General features: G+C 38.0%; 1 protein-coding gene across 1 annotated transcript in view; it reads right to left on the bottom strand.

Annotated features, from left to right (window-relative positions):
* Nucleotides 1-22500, bottom strand: part of LOC143019307 (sialate:O-sulfotransferase 2-like) — a 36426-nt gene that overhangs the window by 10607 nt on the left and 3319 nt on the right. Inside the window, exons 3-4 of the mRNA XM_076174947.1 lie at nucleotides 11519-11665; nucleotides 728-839 (exon numbers count right to left, since the gene is read on the bottom strand). Of these exons, the coding sequence (XP_076031062.1) occupies nucleotides 728-839; nucleotides 11519-11665 (259 nt within the window). The remainder of the gene's footprint in view (nucleotides 1-727; nucleotides 840-11518; nucleotides 11666-22500) is intronic.

The raw sequence follows: 22500 nt of genomic DNA, 5'->3' as shown, positions 1-22500 counted from the left end.
GTGGGAGTTTATGATGAACTAGTTCCTTTTTTGGGAGTAGAATCAATGATGCGCTGCACCACAAATTTTTGGTTAATTCATAGGTGTGCCCTGGTGTAAAAAAGTTTGAGAAACACTGGTTTATACAATCACAACGTTTTCTACGACAACGCCATGATGATCATGCAATTGTGACAGCGTTGTCGTGAGGGGAGTTGTTTTCATGATGGTTTTCATCATGAATCATTAATCGATGAATACTATCGTGAAAACCACTCATCACGACAACGCTACCACGCAGCTATATGCATGACCCCGATCGCACGTAATTTAAAAGTGCTGTAATTGTAAGGAACATTGTAAGCTTGTTTTGTATGACTTCATGTGAAGTAGTAGCAGTCTCTATGTTGCCAGGGAAAGGTGTGTGGTGTGGATTTGCAGATAAAGAACGTGTGACCACTGAATATGGGGAAGGTGCAATTAGTTTCATGCAACTGGCTGCGTCGATGTGCAAAGCTGTCTTAGAACCTGCCACCCAGTCACTCTCACAAACTCTTCCTGCAAATTCCTAGGAAAAATAAAGTCTCATTACGACTTTCATGGCAACTGGAACTCTTTCAAACATGGTAGATAGAATACCATGAATTCACTCTCTCTTTTAATTAAAACACATCTCAGGAAGCTCAGTCGATTCTGTGTGTAAGCGTGCTATTGTGGCTAATTCCAGAGGAAGCAATTCCGTACTTACTTATTGCAGTTTGGGTCCTCAGGCCAAAGAATTTGGTTCCTAGATGATCTCATCAGGGGTCTAAGCTGCCGCACGCCTTGCTCCATTCCTTCGGGATCTTCACGATCTAAAACTGGAGGGCGGAAATCAAAAAGTCTTGTAGCTATGTGCCAATGTCGACATGAAACTGAGAACCAGGTTCAGACACGCTAGCCTAGCGTTGCATTACTTTCTTCAGTTCGGTGGTGTACTTTGTGTTCTCGCCAATCTTAGGAAGTTTTGTTAAGTTGACGGACTAGTTTTGGGATAAGAGGAGTGTTTTGGCTATTGGTTGAGACTCTGACTTACACACAGGCACTTCAGCTGAATAAGATTGCTTGGCATTGGCCAGAGCAATGATCATAAAGCAAGTCGTCGTGTTGATAAAAGTTGACATGGCAGCCACAAAGTACTCTGAATGTAATTTTGTCAAACGAAGACTGTATGAAATGACGAAATATGATAAGAGTGCACTATAACAGTTCGTGGAAGGACATATGCAGATATGGGACTGGAGAAGAATGTAGAACAGGCCAAAACCTGATATGAGATGGTTTGGTTATATTTTGAGAATGGATAAAAACAGATATTCTAAACAAATCACCAACTACACCTTAACAATAAAAGGTTTTTATTATTTTGTCCAGAGTGCATGACCCCAGAATACCGCCCCGTTATCATGCGACCCCGCCTCCCGTGCTATGCCGCTTCGGTAGCATAGTTGCCTGGCAAAAAGAAAGATATATAAGTTGCAGAAGTGTCGTTATGCGTCGCGCGTGAAAATTAGATGCACTTGGTGTATCTGGCAACTTGGTTTGTGCATAACCAATACATTCCATTCAGCTTTTAGTCCATTCAATCTGTAGTTTGATATGGAAAAATTGGAACATATTTTTCTTGTAATGTAATCTACATGCCCATCTTAATAACATATCAAAAGTGGACGAACAAGGAGATGGTGGAAAGTTAACAAGTTTGCATAAATCCAATATGGCTGCCAAGCCATTTCCGAAAACCTGAAAATGCCCAATCTTTATTTCTAACTATTGGAATGAGATGATTTTAGCGTGTACACATATAATTTCAGGGTCCACAAACATGCGTGTATATATATTTATACGCTACGAATTATATTATATATATATATATATATATATATATATATATGTGTGTGTGTGTGTGTGTGTGTGTGTGTGTGTGTGTGTGTGTGTGTGTGTGTGTGTGTGTGTGTGTGTGTGTGTGTGTGTGTGTGTGTGTGTGTGTGTGTGTGTGTGTGTGTGTAAATTGTCAAATCTGTGTTCGTTTTGTTTGGTAATTGTTTTTTGAAGGAAAATATATATATATTTTGCATTTCGGCTAAGCTTGTCCTTTTTGCATTTTCTTTTGGGTTTAGAGTTGTTTTGAGCACAGTACCATAAAAAATCACTCTTTAGCTACAAAACTGGACCAATTCCAACCCTTTACAATGAATAATAACTGTACTATACGCGTTTGAAGTACAACATTCTGCATTACCTCTATGCTATGTTTATGTTTAATATATTTCGCCACTTCCTCTTTTCTCTATTTTTCTTATGTATTGTAATGAATTATTAGGAACATCATGCAGTGGGTTTCATATCTGTTCCAGTTATTTCCATCATGGACCATCAATTGTGCTAGATTGACTGGACTTTGCGCCACCACTTCGGATCAAAGTTTGTCATTAATTACCTCAGTACTCTGGGATTCTGTTCATCGTGCCCTGAAGTAAAACGGTTCGAGAGCTCTGGTGCAAAGTTCCAAGGTATTTACATACCTAACATCACATCAAAACACATCGTCCGGTTTGTTGCAGACAATGTAGACAACAACATTGTTACACTGGATGGTCGCAACATTTTCCTTGCGACACTGCTTCTGACCCAGGGCAGTGGACAGGATGCAGGGATGATCCGTCATCCAGGAGGTGGTAAGATAAGAGGGAGGGAGGAGGGTGGAGGGGAGGGGAATATATAGGAAATGGAATGGGTGGGACTGGTTTCTATGCCTCTTTCTTTTTGGCTACCCCCCGTGTAGGGGGGAAAAGCCTTTGGTATATGTATGTATGTGTATGTAACACCGATGACCAAAGCACGAAAACGAATCCTCCGGATATCAGTTAGAACAGAGGGTGTAGCAGCTGTCGGCAGTCAATATACACTTCTACAAATCAACAAACAGAGGCCCCACCCTTGACATATGAAAAACTGCATCTGCCTATCTATGAAGACCTTATATCAAGGTTAGACCTGCTTTGGAAAGTTTCTTGGCCTCTTCGATCATTAAGAACTGGGTGGTCAGGAATGATGTAAGCAGTGTCGCATGGTATCCACCCAAGGCAGTCATCCATTATTTTCCTCTCAATTATTAATATGGACCCGACCAACCTTAGTTGCATATACTCAACTCTCTGTTTTGTGCCTCCTGAAACCAAGCACCAGAATATACATCTAACCCTCACTTTTGATCAGGTTCTCTGGTGGAAAGCTCAGAGGATCCTTGCTGGAGAAAGCACAAAGAGTGACCTACGCTCTTTCACACTCTGTCTTCTGGGTTTCCACACCGTAATGAGTTCCTGGGGTGCATCGGCAAAATCATGTCTAGGACCGGCATAGTTGAGCTGCTTGAATCGGCATATGCACCAAATGCTATTGTCCACATCATCAGTGGCAAAGCAGTAGCAAGAGCAATCAGGGAGCACTGTCTTGTTAGATGCAGCATTAAGTATTAAGTTCAATGATTATATCTCAGACATCTAGCTCTCCTCTTCCAGAAATGAATCGTGCTGGCCCAGAGACTACAAAGGATGACAGTGCTGCAGATGTGCAATTGCAATAAGTTGATGATACTGATAAACCTCTGCCTGTGACAGTCGAAGATGAGGATTTGCGTCATGCAATGCACCGGTGTGATCAGTTGATAAAAGGTCAGTTGCCTGTAGACGTGGTGTGTTTGGATAGTGTTCTCGCAAGAGTTAACCAAAAAGTGAATGCAGAAAAAGTCACATTGGCGGCTAATTCCACTGCTTAGTTGTGGCTGACCTTCGATAGTTCATCAAAGCTGAGCGTACAGGAAACTGGGATCAATGAAAACACCAACGGAAGAGGTGGGTTTGTTTGTTTGTCAAAGGTGGCAAGTGTCCTCGTGCTGGGCGCGACAAAACGGGTCATGCACGGGACAACTGGTCGCCGCCCGGGCGCTGTAACTTGACCGAGTACCCTACAGGAGTGATATAAATTGTAACCCATGTTAAAAAATTCTGTACATCTTTCTGAAGAAGACCAAGTTGGTTGAAACTTTGGAGTAAATAAATTCCTAGATCGCCTTCGTTTTGTTCCCACCACCCCAATCTCTCATTTGTCCTTTCTTCTCCAAAAACTGCATACCCTAGATGCAATGTTACCATATTTCACTGGTGCTAGCCACAACCATTATACCAAATCGGTATACATCCACTTGCAACAGATATATCAGCCCCAGATACAACATTCAGGTATTTATGACAATTTCAACGCAGGGTATAATCCTGTTGTACGACGAAGCGACAGATTTTGAGGAGAACTTTTATCTGATCTGGTGATAGAGGAAGTACTAATGAGAAATATGAAGACTACTGGTGGGTTAACGCGTGGTCGTGGAATATCTGAAGCATAACGTTCCCAGTGGCTGCTGTCCATGCCTGCGTATGTCGATGTCAATATGACCATGCAAGAGCTCATTGCAACAAGTTACGCAACAAGTGAACAACACTGTAACCGTTACTAACCATCACCAATCACGTACATGATCCACACACATGCGACATGGCACTCGCCTTGAGCAAGACTTGTATACTGCAGACTTCACATATTTCCCTATTTCAAAACGCAGATTAAAACATGATGTCGCCACACGAAGATGCCTAATGTCACCAAATAAACCCATTTGAACCCCCTTCTTATACCTACCCAAATTACATTACCCGTAAGCTAACATATACATACCATGTCTAACCACATCCACTAAACATACGACTAACCCCTATAAATATAGAACTAACACCAATGCCTAGAATTGTGAACTAACACGTGTCACATACGACAACCCACTAAACCCCCTTTATTATCGGACGGTTATGCCGCCGATACGCCAGAGCCTGCCAGACCGCCAGAGCTGGTCAGGTCAAGAGCCTGCCAGACGCAGATCTGCCCAGGTCGCGAACCTGGCAGAAGGCAGACATCTGCCCAGGTGAATGCCCGAGGTCAGTGCCCGGCACTTAGAGTATCATGGTCAAAGGACCTAATTGTAACCTGTTATATTTAACCAGATCATATTGTTAATAAAGACAATAAAGTCCGGCAGAGAATTTATCTCGCTCATATTAACCTCCCCCCCTTATGTAACCCCCCAAAGCAGTTACATAACTGGCGGCAGTGGTGTCCCCATGTCTTGAATAGATGCGCCGTGCCATAACCAAAGCAGTTACAACACAAAGAAGCCACAGATGCAAGAAAAAAATATGACATGCTATTTACCACTGGGTCTCCTCCGAGAAAGAAACTTATTTTCACAAGACCCATTACTACATAACATTGTCACAGGTGGGCATAAAGATCTTGAAGTGACAGAGAGGTACTCAAAAGTATGGAGGGATAGAATGCCAAGGAGAACATTTTCATGAAAAAAAAATAAAGTGGTAAACTTTGATCAGAAGGTGTCGCCAAAGATAGATGGTGAAATGCTTGATGTGGATTCCCAGCTGCTCTTTCAACGTCTCATAGTGGCTGCACCTGATGTTATGGATTATATTGAAAGCATCTTCCAATATGAACTGTGTTCTCCTCCAACATCCTTATTTAAGAGCAACTGATTTCTTCACAAAGCCAATAAACCTTCACCCACTGAGTCAATTTGGAAATTGGCACAATACATAGATATATCAGCTCACCTAGATGAAGATGATATGGGCTATATGATTGATAGGGGTCCCCTTCAACGGTGCTTCCCATGGTCGCGGAATGTCACTTTTAGTTCCATCTGCCACGCTATGTAGACTATGCTCACGAGAAATACAGAAATCCCACAGTTGCAGTTGATAGTTATGAAGCATGTCATTCTACAAAAGATATTACACATAACAGAAGGTCCAAAGGTATGGTCGGTATGCAAGTAAATTTTGCTGAAGGAGTGTATGTGAAAACAAAGAAGTATCACAGATCAGCAGAAATTCATCCGTATGCTGACTGCATCAAAGCAGTCCATACACCTGGTGGTGCAGGTGTGCTAACTGCAATGACGGCAGTATATGTGGCATTCAAGTGTTCTACTACACTCATTAGAGAGGATGCCGATCTCCTCGTGTTGTAAACCGTATGCAGCCAAACCAGACGGCATCTCCACTGCTCTTCAGGTCAGAGGGATGGCAGATATCAAAGAAAAGGAAGAGAATATGGGACATCAATTTGGTCAAGAGGAAACTGGGCCAAAATACATGCAAATTGTTGCCAGAAAGGCATGCTATTATTGGATACGATACAACTTTCCGTATGTTTGGTATTGGGACAGACTTGGGTCTTCGGAAAGTAAGAAGTGACAGTGACATGCAAGAGTGTGCAAATGTTTTTCTTAGACAAATTTCAATGACAGAATTTACAGCTATCACTGGCAAGAAGTTAGTGAATTGTCTGTATAGTGGTGACATAAACGAAAGACTAGACTCTATACGTTACAGATTGTTTTGTGCGAAGGCAAGAAGAGACACTATTCTGTTCAAAAGCGGCAGCTTTATGTTACCACAGTGCCCGTACATATTTTCATTGCCAATAATGGATGGGTAACACTTTGGATCCAAAATGAATGGGATGGGTTCGTAATCATGGCCGATAAGAACCCAAAACTACAAACTTGGCAGCTGCCCTAGAGGTCGGACGTGTCCCCTCCGACCTCCTCCTACACCTTTCCTTAATTTCAACCTTGCCCCTATTAACCCTTCATCGACTACCATCGCACTACGAGCATAAATAAATAAATATATGCATATATATATATATATATATATATATATATATATATACAGATACATATGTATATATATATATATATATATTCTCTATAGACCAGGATAGTTTTAGATGCTTGAGTGCGAATGAAGCAGGAAAGGGAGGGGTGGAGGTGGAGGTAGAATGTAGATTGAGAGAAGCCTTGGTGGATGAAAAAGTGTAATGAGAAATAGACATTTGGGAATTGATGCTAAGAGGAGATTGTATGAAGGAGTGATGGTGCCGACAGCACTGTACGGGGCAGAAACATGGAACATAAGAGAGGAAGAGAGAAGGAATTTAAATGTGTTTGAGATGAGGAGTCTGAGGAATATGATAGGGGTTACTAGGCTGGATAGTGTGAGAAATGAGGAGGTGAGGAGGAGAACAGATGTGGAAAGGGAGCTGGGATATAGGATTGATGAAAAATTATTGAGATGGTTTGGATACATGGAAAGAATGAGTGAAGAAAGACGAGTAAAAGAGGTGTGGAAGGCAGAGGTGGAAGGAGTGAACATGAGGGGGCGACCTAGGATGAGATGGATGGATGGAGTAAAAAGGGCTTTGGGGAAGAGGGGAATGTCTCTTGAGGATGGACGGGAGAGGACAGAAGACAGGAGTGAATGGAGAATGGTTGTATATGGATGATGTGACCCATGAGGGGAATGGGCGGGGGATGGGGGGGGGGGGTGAGGGAGTATGTGTGAGAAAATTTTGACGCAGCCTGAAGGGATTTCTCCCCCGTCTTCTCTTTTTCTGCATGAGGGGACGGAAAGTGGGGTCGCCGATTTAATGAAGCGGCCTTGCTGTGGATGTGCTGTGTCTTGCGACACTGCTTCTGACCCAGAGCAGTGGACAAGATGCAGGGATGACCCGTCATCCAGGAGGTGCCAAGATAAGAGGGTGGAGAACAACCCTGTAACGGAACCAAATCTTGGTCCATTACCCCAGTTTCACTGTCGAGCCCCAAAAAACACAAATCCTATCAGTAGTCTCACAAATACCTCCATACAATCACTAAACTCAATAATACGCACAACCGCAACAGTACTGAGAACACTAATAATAAACTTTCGCAGTATTACTTACAATCGAGCCGCCCTTCATCACATCATTTTGACTTTTGACCCAGACATTATCATAGAGACAAAGACATGGCTCAAACCAGACATTTATGATAATGAAGTCTTCCCCGCTGACTATTCCTATTTAATGCCTTTACACAGGAAGGGCAGACAAGACGGCGATTATGGTTGAGTTCTTATACGAGGTCTGTTAGAAAAGTATCCGACTTTATTGATTTATTTATCTATCTATCTATTTTTGCAAAAACCTGATGGACTTGAATCAAGCGCGCTTGCATGAGCCGACTTGGAACCTTTGTGCGCATGCGTGAATTTTTTCCTGCCTGTCAGTTGCTGGCAAGTAACATTTGCATGAGGTAGTGTGTAGTGCTCTCGGGGGCCTTTCATTGCTTCTACTGTGACGACTGGGACTCGTCATTAGTGATTATGGTATTCATGAAGTCGGGGTCACTGCACTGTGGGGTCCAGCATGTCCTGTGAGATTCAACACGAAGTTGCTTTTGCTCCGCCGTCAGTAGTTTCGGCACGAATTTCGCCGCCACTCTCTTCATGGCCAAATCTTCAGTCACAATGGAATGTGCCAAAAAAGTGCTGATGCCCACCTCTTCCGCAATTTCTCGGATAGTCACACGATGGTCCCGCATCACCACAGCGATCGCTTTGGCAATGACCTGGTCATTTCGACATGTTGATGGCCGACCGGAGCGTGGCTCGCTCTCCACCGTTGTGCGGCCGTCTTTAAACAGGTTGTGCCACAAATTAATCTGTGTGATGCCCATAGCATCGTCACCGAAAGCCGTCTGAATCTTCCGAATGGTTTCCACCTGGCTGTCGCCCAGTTTCTGGCAAGATTTGATGCAACAACGTTGCTCCAGTCGTTCTGTCATTTTCCTTGCAATGAAAAAACCACCGAGAGCACTCCACACTACCTCACGCAAATGCTACTTGCCAGCAACTGACAGGCAGGAAAAAATTCAAGCATGCGCACAAAGGTTCAAGGTCGGCTCATGCAAGCGCGCTTGATTCAAATCCACCAGATTTAAAAAAAAAAAAAAAAAATAATAATAATAATAATAATAAATAAATAAATAAATAAATAAATAGATAAATAAATAAATAAAATAAATAAATAAATAAAAATAAAATAAAAAGAATGAAAAATAAAATAAAATAAAATGAAATAATAAAAATAAAATAAAAATTAATAAATAAATAAATAAAAATAAAATAAAATAATAAATAAATAAAAATAAAAATAAACATGAAATAATACTACTAAATAAAATAAACAATTAAATAAAATATAAAAAAATATATATATATATATAAAATAAACGAATAAATACACAGAAAATAAAATAAATAAAATAGTCGGATATTTTTCTAACAAACTTCGTAGCAACGAAGCCAGGACTTATAGTTACACCAGCAACCGAACTTGACTCGGACTCGGAACTAATTTGGACAAAGGTACAGGTACAGGACTGCAGGAATTTATACTTAGGATCGTTTTAACGTCACCCCACCTCGGATATCGACTACCTGCAGACCCTAGTCGACTCACTAAACAAAAATTATTCCTCCAAAAACACATGGTTAGCTGGTGACCAGTCCATCCGGTGATTAGATTTACATAGGCCAGACGGGTTGAGACTTAAGGGCAAGATTGAATGAACACAAGAGGTCGATTAAGCATGGCCAAGAAAATTCAGCCGTGTTTCAACACGTAAATAAATTTTATCACCGGATGGACTGGGAGAAATCTGACCTTATTTATAAATCAAGCTGTGGGTTTAGAAGGAAAATGGTGGAATCCACATTAATTGAATATCTGCCCACGATGAATATTCCCAAGGGTCAATGGACCCCAGACATTATATCAGGACTATTCATCACCAAACATATTGTCAACAAGCTTCTTCCCCCTCCCCCTGACCCGACTTCATGTTATCCTTAGGTCACATAGGGTTGGGGTAGTGACGTTTATTATTTTCCAAGTTCCCTTTCTTTTGTAAGAGGTTGCTATTTAAGATAGCATCCTCCTTCCACTTTGTACTACTGAAGAGGATTGCAGTTGGCAATCGAAATATATAGTTTCGCTTACGCAACTCTTTCTTTCGTCCGACTGTGATGTTAGTTGTGATGACCTGGAATGTTCAGCTGCATGTGGAGAATGCAAAGGAGATGGGTGCACAAATGGAATGGCGTCGGAAGATACCTTTGTGGACAGTGAATGAAAGACAAGTATACATGGAGGTGTCTACCATGTTTAACCCTTCCATCTCGTTCTGATGACGCGTTTTGGACGTCATCGAAAAAAAAAAATAATAATAATAATCTAAAGGATTTAATCTAGGGCATTTAAATTCAAACTATGATACATCATTCAAAAGCTACTTTATCTAGCTACACGATGGCATAACCCAAATTATTCTTCGTTAGCTTTTTTTTTTTTTTGGCTAATGTTTATTTGAAGGAAGTGTATTTTTCTTTTCAACGCATTGATATAGATTAAAATTCAAACTATGATACACCATTCAAAAGCTAATTTATTCAGCTGCATGATGATACAATTAAAAGTATTCTTTATTAGTTTTATTTGGCAAATGTTTTTGAAGGAAATAAAAAAAAAAATGCCTTTCGACTACGCTCCATTCTTCTTTTTTGTCTTTTATTTTGAATTCAGAAATATTTTGAGCACAGTACTTAACAAAATCACTCTTTAGCTACAAAACTAGGCGTTTGAAGTACAGGTCGAAGGTCCCAAACTCGGCAATCGAAGACCCGGCGACACCTAAAAATCGGCTACAATTACGTCCCTTCTAAAACCCGGCGGACCACCCAAAACACGGCATCGTATAGACAATTTATAGTTTCACCCAACCATAGAATTTGATATGTGGCTTATGTGTTTCTGGTGAGAAATGCTGTGATATGAACAATGGTGTACATCATCATCGTATTTCCGGGTACAGCCGTTTAGCGCCGCCATGATAATTTCTCGCCACCAGTTTATGTATAGTGGTTTGTTGTGACAGTACTATGGTGTGGAGTCCATTGTTATTTCGTGCATCTTGAGTACCTCTGTAGCCCAATTATTGCTATTACGGCTCCCAAACGTCAAGAAACATCTATTTTCTAAAAGTCAGAAATTCTATTACTCGGCTTGGTGTTTATGTTTAATATGTTTATGTTTACCCATGCACCACCATTTCTGTTTTCTCTACATTTGTTATGTAATGTAATCAAATATTAGGAATATCATACAGTAGGTTTAATTTCTGTTCCAATTATTTCCATCATGGACCATAAATTCTGCTAGATTGACTGGATTATGCACCACCATTTCTGTTTTCTCTACATTTGTTATGTAATGTAATCAAGTATTAGGAACATCATACAATACGTTTAACTTCTGTTCCAATTATTTCCATCATGGACCATAAATTCTGCTAGATTGACTGAATAATGCACCACCATTTCTCTTTTTCTCTACAGTTGTTATGCAATGTAATCAATTATTAGGAACATCATACAGTACGTTTAATTTCTGTTCCAATTATTTCCATCATGGACCATAAATTCTAATAGATTGACTGGACTATTTTACCTGTTTTGCTCATTACACTTATTCCAGATGAAGAGCTCACCTTGAAGCTGTGGTTCCTGTTGTGAGGTCAAATGAGGCGTGGATGATGGACTTAGTTGGAACAGGTATTGAGATTTGTCCTCCACGACAAACAGCAGAAACAGCGCACTCAGGAATAGTACCACGAAGACTGCTTGGCGTGTAAATGCTGTGGACAATCAGTCAGTAGAAAAGAAGTCTGACCAAAGCGTAGTTATAAGGGGCTATGTGTGGGCTAGAAAAATAGAATTAAAATAACAATGAAATTATAACAACATAAAAAACATTAGTAAAAATAAATGAAAATTATAATGAAATCATAACAAAATAAGCATTTATAGTAAATTTTATTACTGAGTAGTATAACTTATAAATCATACTTTATATAACAAAAATTGATCAATTATATGCCTATAATAGGCGTCCTAGTAGAAATATACTGGATTGGGTAATGAATTTATGGCCAAGCATAAAAAGACATTGTATAGAAAAATTATAGTTATATCATCTCACAATTCAAAGGATTGAGTCAGACCACTTGCGCCCTGAGGCAGCAGCATCTGCTGCGAACGCGCAACGGGTTGTGATGTCAGTTGAGTCGCCCAGCCAGTCACCGTGAAGGGAAGATAACGGATTTTGTGCTACTATTCTCCACTTATCCATACACAAAATTTTACTCGTAACAACATCCATAAAGCTACGTTATCATCGATAACAAAGGACTGTTTTAAGCAAGCAGTTTAAGCATGTGTGTGTATTAACCCGATTCCTTTTTACCAGATCATATCGGGGATTGCGATGTGTTGATGGGCACCGTCTCAACGTCTCGATTTGTCAAACTTGGCGTGTGCGTGCGTGCGTGCGTGTGTTATTCAGCATGGTTTTGGATCAATGTTGGAATTGTGATCGACAGCTATCACCTTCCTGATGAGAGTTCAGAGTTCATACAAGGTCCGATCCGGTAATGCTGTGAGGATACACGCACAACCACACATTCTCCCTCCTCCTTTTCCTCCTCCTCTCATCCTCCATTATCTCCTCTCCTCCCTCTTCTCTTCCCTTTCTTCCCCCTCTCACCCCTCCTCCCTACCTCCATCTCCCTCCTCTTCTTCCTACCTACCTCCTTTTCTTTTCTGACCCTCCTTCCTTCTTCATCTCACCCCTCCTTCCTACTTCCTCCTCCTCTTTTTGAAACGCGTCTTGATGATTAAATCTGTACCTAAATGGAAAGCCTGACACATCCAACCACTCATAATTTGATAGGTTCCCTCTCGTTACGAGTGTAAACCTTGCGATCTGAATGTAATGCAAAAGTCCTCTGAAGAAGACCAAGGTGGTCGGAACGATAAGGCAATAAATCTATTCCCAACCCATCTCTCTCTAATATGTATATATATATATATATATATATATATATATATATATATATATATATATTACAAAGGATTACAAAGGCAAAGCATGCCGACAGGAGACCTTTTGATCCATATCTAGGTCGGATGCAAAAAAAAAAAAAAAAAAAAAAAAAAAAAAAAAATAATATTAATAATAAATTAAAACTATAACAATGTAAATAACAATTAAAATACATAAATAAATGCATTGGTATAGTTGAATAACAAACAAACAGGTAAATAGTAAATGATAATAAATTGACATATAACTAATAATAAATGAAAATCAGACAGACAAATTATAACAAAACAAAAACAAATAATATAACATAAATTATAATAATTACAGCATCTTACTTAGGTATTTATCTAAATGATTCTTAAAGCTTCGAACTGAACTACATTGCACTACCTGTGCAGGAAGTTTATTCCATTCATTAACTACACGGTTGGCAAAGTTGTTTCTACCTACTTCCAAATTGAATCTATTTCCGGACAGTTTGAGACTATTGTTTCTTGTCTGATTCTCATTCAATGTGAAAATTTGTTTTTTTTTTTATGTTGTCAATTCCCTTTAAAATCTTAAAGACCTGTATCAAGTCACCTCTTAGTCTACGCTTTTTTAGGGAAAACAGATTCATGTGCTTAAGTCGATTTTCGTATGATTTATTTTTGATATTTGGAATCAGTTTTGTGGCTCGCCGTTGTACTTTTTCCAGTCTGTCAATGTCTTTAATGAGATTCGGTGACCATACGGAAACAGCATATTCCAAATGTGGACGAACTAACGATTTATATAGCTTGTTAATGAGTGATGGACTTTTGAAATCAAAAGATCGCGCAATCAATCCCAGAATCTTATTTGCTTTCTCAGAGGCTGAAATACACTGCTTGGATGATTTGAGGTCGTTACTGATAATTACGCCGAGATCTTTTTCACTATCCACTTTTGTTAACGAATTTCCAAATAACTTGTAATCGTACTTGCTGTTATTTTTACCTATGTGCATTACCTTGCATTTACTTGTGTTAAATTTCATTAGCCACTTTTCAGACCATTGCTGTAATTTATCTAAATCTTCTTGAATATCTAATTGGTTTGAGTGATCATTTGCCACTCCGCACAGTTTTGTATCATCAGCAAATTTGGAAACAGTAGATTTTAGTCCATGGTCTATATCATTTATATATACTATGAATAGAAGTGGCCCAAGAACGGAACCCTGAGGAACTCCACTTGCAACACTTTTCCATCCAGAAGTTTTTCCATTTAAAACAACTCTCTGTTTTCGACCTTTCAACCAATTACTAGTCCAACCTAATAGGCTACCACTTATTCCATGCAAAGCTAATTTAGTAAGTAGTCTTTCGTGTGGGACGGTATCAAAAGCTTTTGCAAAGTCTAGATATATTAAATCTATATTGTTTCTTTTGTCATAATTCGAGACAACTGTGTTGTAGAATTCGAGTAAGTTAGTCACGCAAGAACGTTTCCGTCTGAAACCATGTTGGCTATCATTTATCAAACGGTTACTTTCTAAATGATATTCGATAGCATCTCTGATGATAGTTTCCATTATTTTTCCTACGATCGAAGTCAAACTAATAGGCCTATAGTTATTTGGTTTCTTTTTGTCACCTTTTTTGAATATGGGAGTAACGTTAGCTAGCTTCCATTCTCTTGGGACATCTCCGGATATGATGGATTTCTTGAAAATAATTTCTAATGGAACAACAATCTCATTTTTCATTTCCTTTAAGATTCTTGGATGCCAACCGTCAGGCCCTGGTGTTTTATTAACTTTGAGTTTGTCTATACACCTTTTAATTGTTTCTTTTGTTATATTTACCGTAGTGAGTAAGTTTACCCCAGACTTTTCACAGGTTTCAGTTTGGAATTCACTTTGAGGTGTTTCGTTTACGAATACCGAGCTAAAATAATTGTTTAAGAGATTACACATTCCTTCATTTGAATATTCAAGTTGACCGTCAGCAGATAATAGTGGACCAATGTGATTCCTAACAACCTTTTTATCTCTAATGTAACTATAAAATTCTTTGGGATTCTCTTTGGATTTCTCAGCGATGTTCATTTCGTATTGTCGTTTTCTTTTTCTTATTGTCTTTTTTAAATCTCTCTGTATTGATACATAACTTTCATAGTCATTAGATGCACCCGAGCACTTATATTTCTTATAAGCCTGTCTCTTTTTAGCAATACTTTTTTCAGTTTCTTTGTCGAGCCACTTTGGGCGAGCCTGATTTGGGGGACGTCTGTCCTTAAAAGGAATGTAAGTTTGAATCATCTTAGTGAGCGTATTTTGAAATATTTCCCACATCTGATCTACAGGCCTTTCGTTTAATTTTTCCTCCCAATCTGTAAGCTGAAGCTCCTGACGTAGTTCTATGAACTGAGCTTTACTGAAATCGGGTATGTATATATATATTATATATAAATATATATATATATATGTAAATATATATGTATCTTTCAGCCACATTAACTTTTCACTGTTAATTCCATGTCATCACGATCGAGACTGACAATGCGCTCGACGGAGACATATGCGGAAACTGATACGGAGTGAACCCAAGGACTCGAACCCCAGCTCAGACGTACCAAAGTGGTTAGTCACTGTCACTTTGGTACGTCTGAGCTGGGGTTCGAGTCCTTGGCTTCACTTCGTATCAGTTTCCGCATATGTCTCCGTCGAGCGCATTGTCAGTCTCGATCGTGATGACATGGAATTAAAAGTGAAAAGTTAATGTGGTTGAAAAAAGATTAATATATGTGTGTGTGTGTGTATATATATACACACACACACACACACACACACACACACATATATATATATATATATATATATATATATATATATATATATATATATATATATACATATATATTATTTGATGGAGAACATAAACACAGGGGAAGGCTCGGAACCCTAAACACTCTAACGTTTCGTTCGCGTAGAACTTCTTCAGAGAGTGTATGTAGAACTGCAATTGAAGTTTATGTACTAAATCTAATTACCATTTCGGACACTTGGGAAAGGTCGTTTTTCTGGCGTGTTTTAGAATTAAAATACTAGTTTGTTTAGCTAAATTGATAAACCCTCCTCGATGATTCGATGAATTATTAGTTGAAATATATGCTGATTCAACAATTCTTCTAGTGAATTTATCAAAACCTTTATGTAGTACTTCAGTATTGTCGTCATCTAAGAGCTCTAACATTTTACTGATATAGTCCTCTTTTGATAAGATCACGATACCACCTCCTTTATCTGCATTGGTGATTACTATGTCTTTGTCTAAGCCTAGATTTATCAAAGCTTTCTTGAATCTTCTGGGGATGACGCATTCGTTTTTAATCGCAAAAAACATATAGGTTTCGTAACGAATGAAGCAGATAAATTCGAAAAACATGCCAGAAAAATTCTTAATAAAACTGAAAAAAGAAAGAAATTAATGGGACTTCTGGAGGAATACCCCAATCCTCCCAGAATGCGCGGCATTCCAAAAATTCACAAACCCAACATTCCAATGCGACCCATAACTTCAGAGGTTGGCAGTGCACCCCACAGACTAGCGAAATGTCTAGCCAAACCGTTATCACAGGCAATGGGATCGATCAGCAATACACATTTGAAAAATTCTAACGATCTTTTGACAAGACTAAAAGATTTAGATTTCACGGGGAAAAAGTTAGTAAGCTATGATGTCAAGGCGTTATATACAAATATTTCCACTAACGGTGCGTTACAAGCAGTAAAGAGAGTAATAAAAGATATGAACGATACTGACCTACCGATAAGAAAACAAGATTATATAGAATTGATAGATTTATGCGTAAATTTCGGTGCGTTTACTTTTAATGGTGACGAATATGAACAACATAGAGGTCTCGCTATGGATAGTCCTTTAAGTGCATTGATGGCCTGTCTATATATGGAGTTATTAGAAAAAGAAAACTTTATCAGAATCAATGGTAGGGGATCACACTGGTTTAGATATGTAGACGACGTCCTCGCAATCATCCCCGAAAACACCAATGTAAATAATAAAGTGAGAATGCTTAACGCGGTCAACAGCGATATTCAGTTCACCGTAGAAGAGGAACAAAACGGACAATTGCCCTTCCTAGATACGTTAATACGACGAGTGGGAAAAACTGTAACTTTCTCAGTATACAGAAAGGAAACAAACAAAGAGGATTTAGTACATTACTTCTCCGCATATGATGATAGGACAAAGAGTAGTATAGTAATAGGATTTTTTCTCAGGGCACTACGAATCTGTAGTAATGAATACCTAGAAGGCGAATTTGATTACATTATGAAAACTTTTGACAAACTTGGATATCCAGAGGGAATGTTGAAAAGAACAAAAAGAAAAGCAATAGATATTTACAATCGCGGAAAGAGAGAAATGATAAAAATAATGCCAATTTTATATCAGTACCTGTCTCAGAAACGTCACCAATAATAGACAAACATTTCACAAAATCAGGTATAAACATAGCTAAAATAACTAACAAGAGGATAGGTGATTTAAGAAAGACTTCCGAAAAGAGAACCAATTCCGAAAACAGCGTCGTATACAAAATCCCGTGCAATAGTTGCTCAATGGCTTATTTTGGCGAATCGTCAAGAGGATTAGAAAAAAGAATTTATGAACATAAAAACGACATAAAAACACATAGGACATCTAATTCTTTAGTAGTTCATGCGGAAAAATTCGATCATTTACTAAACTGGAGAGAAGCTGAAGTACTACATAAAGGTTCTGATAAATTCACAAGAAGAATTGTTGAATCAGCATATATTTCAACTAATAATTCATCGAATCATCGAGGAGGGTTTATCAATTTAGCTAAACAAACTAGTATTTTAATTCTAAAACACGCCAGAAAAACGACCTTTCCCAAGTGTCCGAAAAGGTAATTAGATTTAGTACATAAACTTCAATTGCAGTTCTACATACACTCTCTGAAGAAGTTCTACGCGAACGAAACGTTAGAGTGTTTAGGGTTCCGAGCCTTCCCCTGTGTTTATGTTCTCCATCATCCAAATAATTTGTCTAAGATACTTATCAATATATATATATATATATATATATATATATATATATATGTATATATATATATATTGTATATATATGTATATATATATATAAACCCCATAAAGCTACTAATCCAGCTAAACCGATACATTATCAAAATGGTTGGTGTCAATTGTAAGTCCACTAGTTGGAAATATTTCCTATACTCGTGTTAGAAATAATGTTGATCTCATTGATGGCTTACATGGACAAAATATCACATTTGATTTTAAACTTGTTAGTCATAGCGTTACTAGTTTATTCACTCGGGTCTCAGTTTTATATTTATTAAGATATTTAGAAGATGAATTAAAATACTACAATACGACTCTCCCTTCTCACAATAATCAGTCTTATTAAATTATGTGTAGTTGATTCAAAATTTGAATTCAGTAGTGAATTATATATCCAAAAATTAGGAATGGAAATGGGGAATCCCCTGTCTCCAGTTTTGAGTAATTTGTATATGGATGATTTCGAAAGATATATTTTACCCAATATTCTTCCAAGGAATGCCAAGGATGTATTGTGATTGTGGCCAAATGACCAACCTTTGAACAATTTTATGTTACAAAGGATTACAAAGGATTACAAAGGCGGAGCATGCCGACAGGAGACCTTTTGATCCATATCTAGGTCGGATGCAAAAAAAAAAAAAAAAAAAAAAAATCATGTTAATAATAAAATAATAAATAAAAAATATAATAATGTAAATAACAAATAAAATACATAAATAAAAATAACAAATAAAATACATAAAGTTAAATAGTTTAGTACCGTCAATTAAGTTCACTATGGAGACTGAACTGAACAATTGTTTGCCCTTTTTAGATGTTGTGTTTACAGGAAAGCCACTAATTGTCTTATCATATAATAATTTTTATTCTTATCACCACCTCAAGACCAAAATATAATTTTTCTTATCTATGTTTTTAGGAGCTTTTAGAGTTTGCTGCCCTGGATTTTTAGATAATGAATTAGAAAAAAAATATGACTTTGGAAGTAAATTAAAATAGCCTAAATGTGTAATTGACAAGGCATAGGAAATAACAAAGAAATATTTTAATGGCTTCACCCAAAGACAATTCAGTAATAAAAACATTTTATCACATCCATGATAATTTGATCAGCCTACCTCATATTTTAGCACTTTTAGCATTCAAGTTGTCTTTAAAAACAATAACACGGTAAAGAACCTATTTATGAATAAAATCACCTGGAGTTAGAGAAGGCTGTGTCTATAGCATCCTTTGTAAAGATTCTTATCTTGAATATATTGACAAAGTTGGTAAAGATTTTAAATTGAGAATAAGCCATCAGAACAGGGCAAATACAGAGAGGAATATTATTGAATCATATTATATCAAAAGTACCTTTGAGGGCAACATGAATATGAGTATGGGATAATCTCATTGTTAAAAAAGTTGTCGGTGGTTACAATGGACCTTTCCATGTTCCTTTTATTTTATTTTCTGTATGTATATATTGTCCTTGTTCTTTTTATGCATTGTACCTATGAAGATGTCTTGAATAGACAAAAACGTTCGGTCACCAATCTTTTAATTTTCCCAGTGTTTTTTATAGTGTGAATCACGTGTTTATGTGATTTCATTCTACACACACACACACACGCACACACACACACACACACACACACACACACACTGCCGTAGGGTGGTGTCTGGCTGTCTCGAAAAGAGGCTGCAGCAGATCCGAGGTGAATACACACACACACACACAATAATAAGAACAATCAAAGTTGCATTTGCATACCTGGATGAAGAAATGGAGAAGAAAATCCTAATCACCCTGATAAAACCAAGATTGGAATATGCAGCAACGATATGGTCACCAAGTACAAAAAAATGTATAAGAAAAATTGAAAGAATACAAAGAGCAATTACAAAACTGGCACCAACACTCTCAAAACTATCATATGAAGAGAGACTAGAAAAACTTGAACTACAGACACTAGAGCAAAGAAGAGAGAGAGGAGATTTGATAGCTATTTACAGAATCATGAAAGGCATAGAAATTACTGACAGAGAGAATCTGATAAAATGGGATGACAGAAATACAAGAGGACACGGAAAGAAAATAAAAAAAGACAGCTATAGAAGAGACTTGAAAAAGAACAGCTTTCCTCACAGAGTAATAAACAGTTGGAACAAGTTAGATGAGAAAGTGGTGTGTGCAAAAACAATACATGAATTTAAAAATAGTTTAGATAAAATGAGATATGAAGACGGGATCCCACGAGCATAGCTCCCCTTCCCGTAAAATACAACTAGGTAAATACAACTAGGTAAATACACACACACACACACACACACACACACACACACACACACACACACACACACACACACACACACACACACACACACACACACACAGAAAGAGATGGCTGGGCAGACTGTGCCTTCCTGGACCTACAAAAGGGTTTTGATAAAGTACCACACAAAAAACTACTAAGAAAAATTGAAACAATAGGTGGAATATAGGGAAAATTATTGGAATGGACGAAATACTTCTTGAAAAGAAGAAAGATGAGAGTGGTACTTAGAGAAAAGAACTCAAATTGGGTAAACATGTTAAGTGGAGTCCCCCAAGGCTCCGTGTTGGCTCCGATAATGTTTGCTGTTTATACAAACGACATGGATGAAGGAATTCACTGTTATATAAACTTCTTTGCAGATGATGCGAAACTATTGAAGAGAGTGAGTAAAGAAGAAGATTGCAAATCTTTTCAAGAAGACCTGGACAAAGTCTGGAATTGGAGTAAAAAGAACGAAGTGAATTTCAACATTAAGAAATGTAGTATAATGGAATTTGGAAAAAGCAAAAATAGAATATCCAGTCAATACAAAATTGGAACAAAGAAAGTTACAAAGGTAAACTCAGAAAGAGAACTAGGAGTAATTATCTCAAACGACATGACACCAAACAAACATGTAAACAAAATAGTTAGAGAAACCTACAACTTGATAAGATCAATGAAAGTGGCCTTTGACTACATGGACGAGGAAGTAGTAAAGAGAATACTAGTTACACTGACAAGACCAAAATTAGAATATGCAGCGTCACTATGGACACCCAGTATAATGCAAAATATAAACTAGCTATAATTCAAAGAGCATTGACGAAGATGGCACCAACACTTAGCAAGTTGACATACGGACAAATATTGGACAAACTAAACTTACTAACTCTGGAGCAAAGAAGAGAAAGAGGGGATTTGATATCCATATATAGAATTATGAAAGGGATGGAAATCCTTGATAGGGATGATCTACTTAAATGGGACGCAAGAAACACAAGGGGACAAGAGAAAAAACTTAAGGACAGTTACAGAAGAGATTTGAAAAAGAACAGCTTTCCACAGAGAGTAATAGATACATGGAATAAATCTAAAGAGGAAACAGTGAGTGCTAAAACTAAACATGATTTTAAGAAAGAACTGGATACGGAAAGATACAACTGTGGGTCACTACGAGCATAGCTCTTCTCCCGCAAAATACAACTAGGTAGGTAAATACATACACACACACACACACACACACACACACACACACACACACACACACACACACACACACACACACACACACACACACACGTGCACACACACATACATACACACACACATGCACACACACACACACACACACACACACACACACACACACACACACACACACACACACACACACACACACACACACACACACACACACACACACACACACACACATATATATATATATATATACATACATATATACTGTATATATAGTATATTTCGGACGCAGATTCTCACTAATATACACTGTATTAAACACGACAGCATTTTGGCACTGATTAATCTTCTTACTGAGATTTTCAATTTTTCTCACAGTAGATCTCATTTCGTGGGTGGGAAAATACATAATCACCCGTTGGCTTACAATTTCTATGTATGATGTCTTTTATCTGTTTCTCATCTTGTCGGTAAGAGCTACAAAAAGTATTCTGATAAAATACGCCAAGACCGTTACTGTATTTTATCAGAATACTTTTTGTAGCTCTTACCGACAAGATGAGAAACAGATAAAAGACATCATACATAGAAATTGTAAGCCAATGGGTGATTATGATAATTTAAGAATAAATATTTTCTACGACAATCCCCGCACCTGTTCCCTTGTTATGAAAAACAATCTGCCTGGTAATGGCGGCATATCATCGAGAACCAATGTTATATATGAATACCGTTGTACTTCTGGGGACTGCGCACCCCGTAATTCTACATACATTGGGTTCACGACATGCCAACTGAGTAGACGGTTGTCCCTACATTTACAACAAGGAGCAATTAAGCAACACCACCTCCAATACCACCAAGCTGTAATTGATAGGGAGACTATCGTGGAAAACACTAGGATAGTCGCACATTGTACCAAAATTAAAGGAATTAAAAATGCTTGTATCCATCCACATAAGGGAGAGAGCTCCAATAATCAAC

Source organism: Oratosquilla oratoria, chromosome 37, assembly GCF_046742065.1.
Source record: "Oratosquilla oratoria isolate Oo_2021 chromosome 37, ASM4674206v1, whole genome shotgun sequence".
Taxonomy (NCBI): Eukaryota; Metazoa; Arthropoda; class Malacostraca; order Stomatopoda; family Squillidae; genus Oratosquilla; species Oratosquilla oratoria.
Note: the sequence above shows the minus strand (reverse complement) of the source record. Positions and strands in the feature narration are given on the sequence as shown.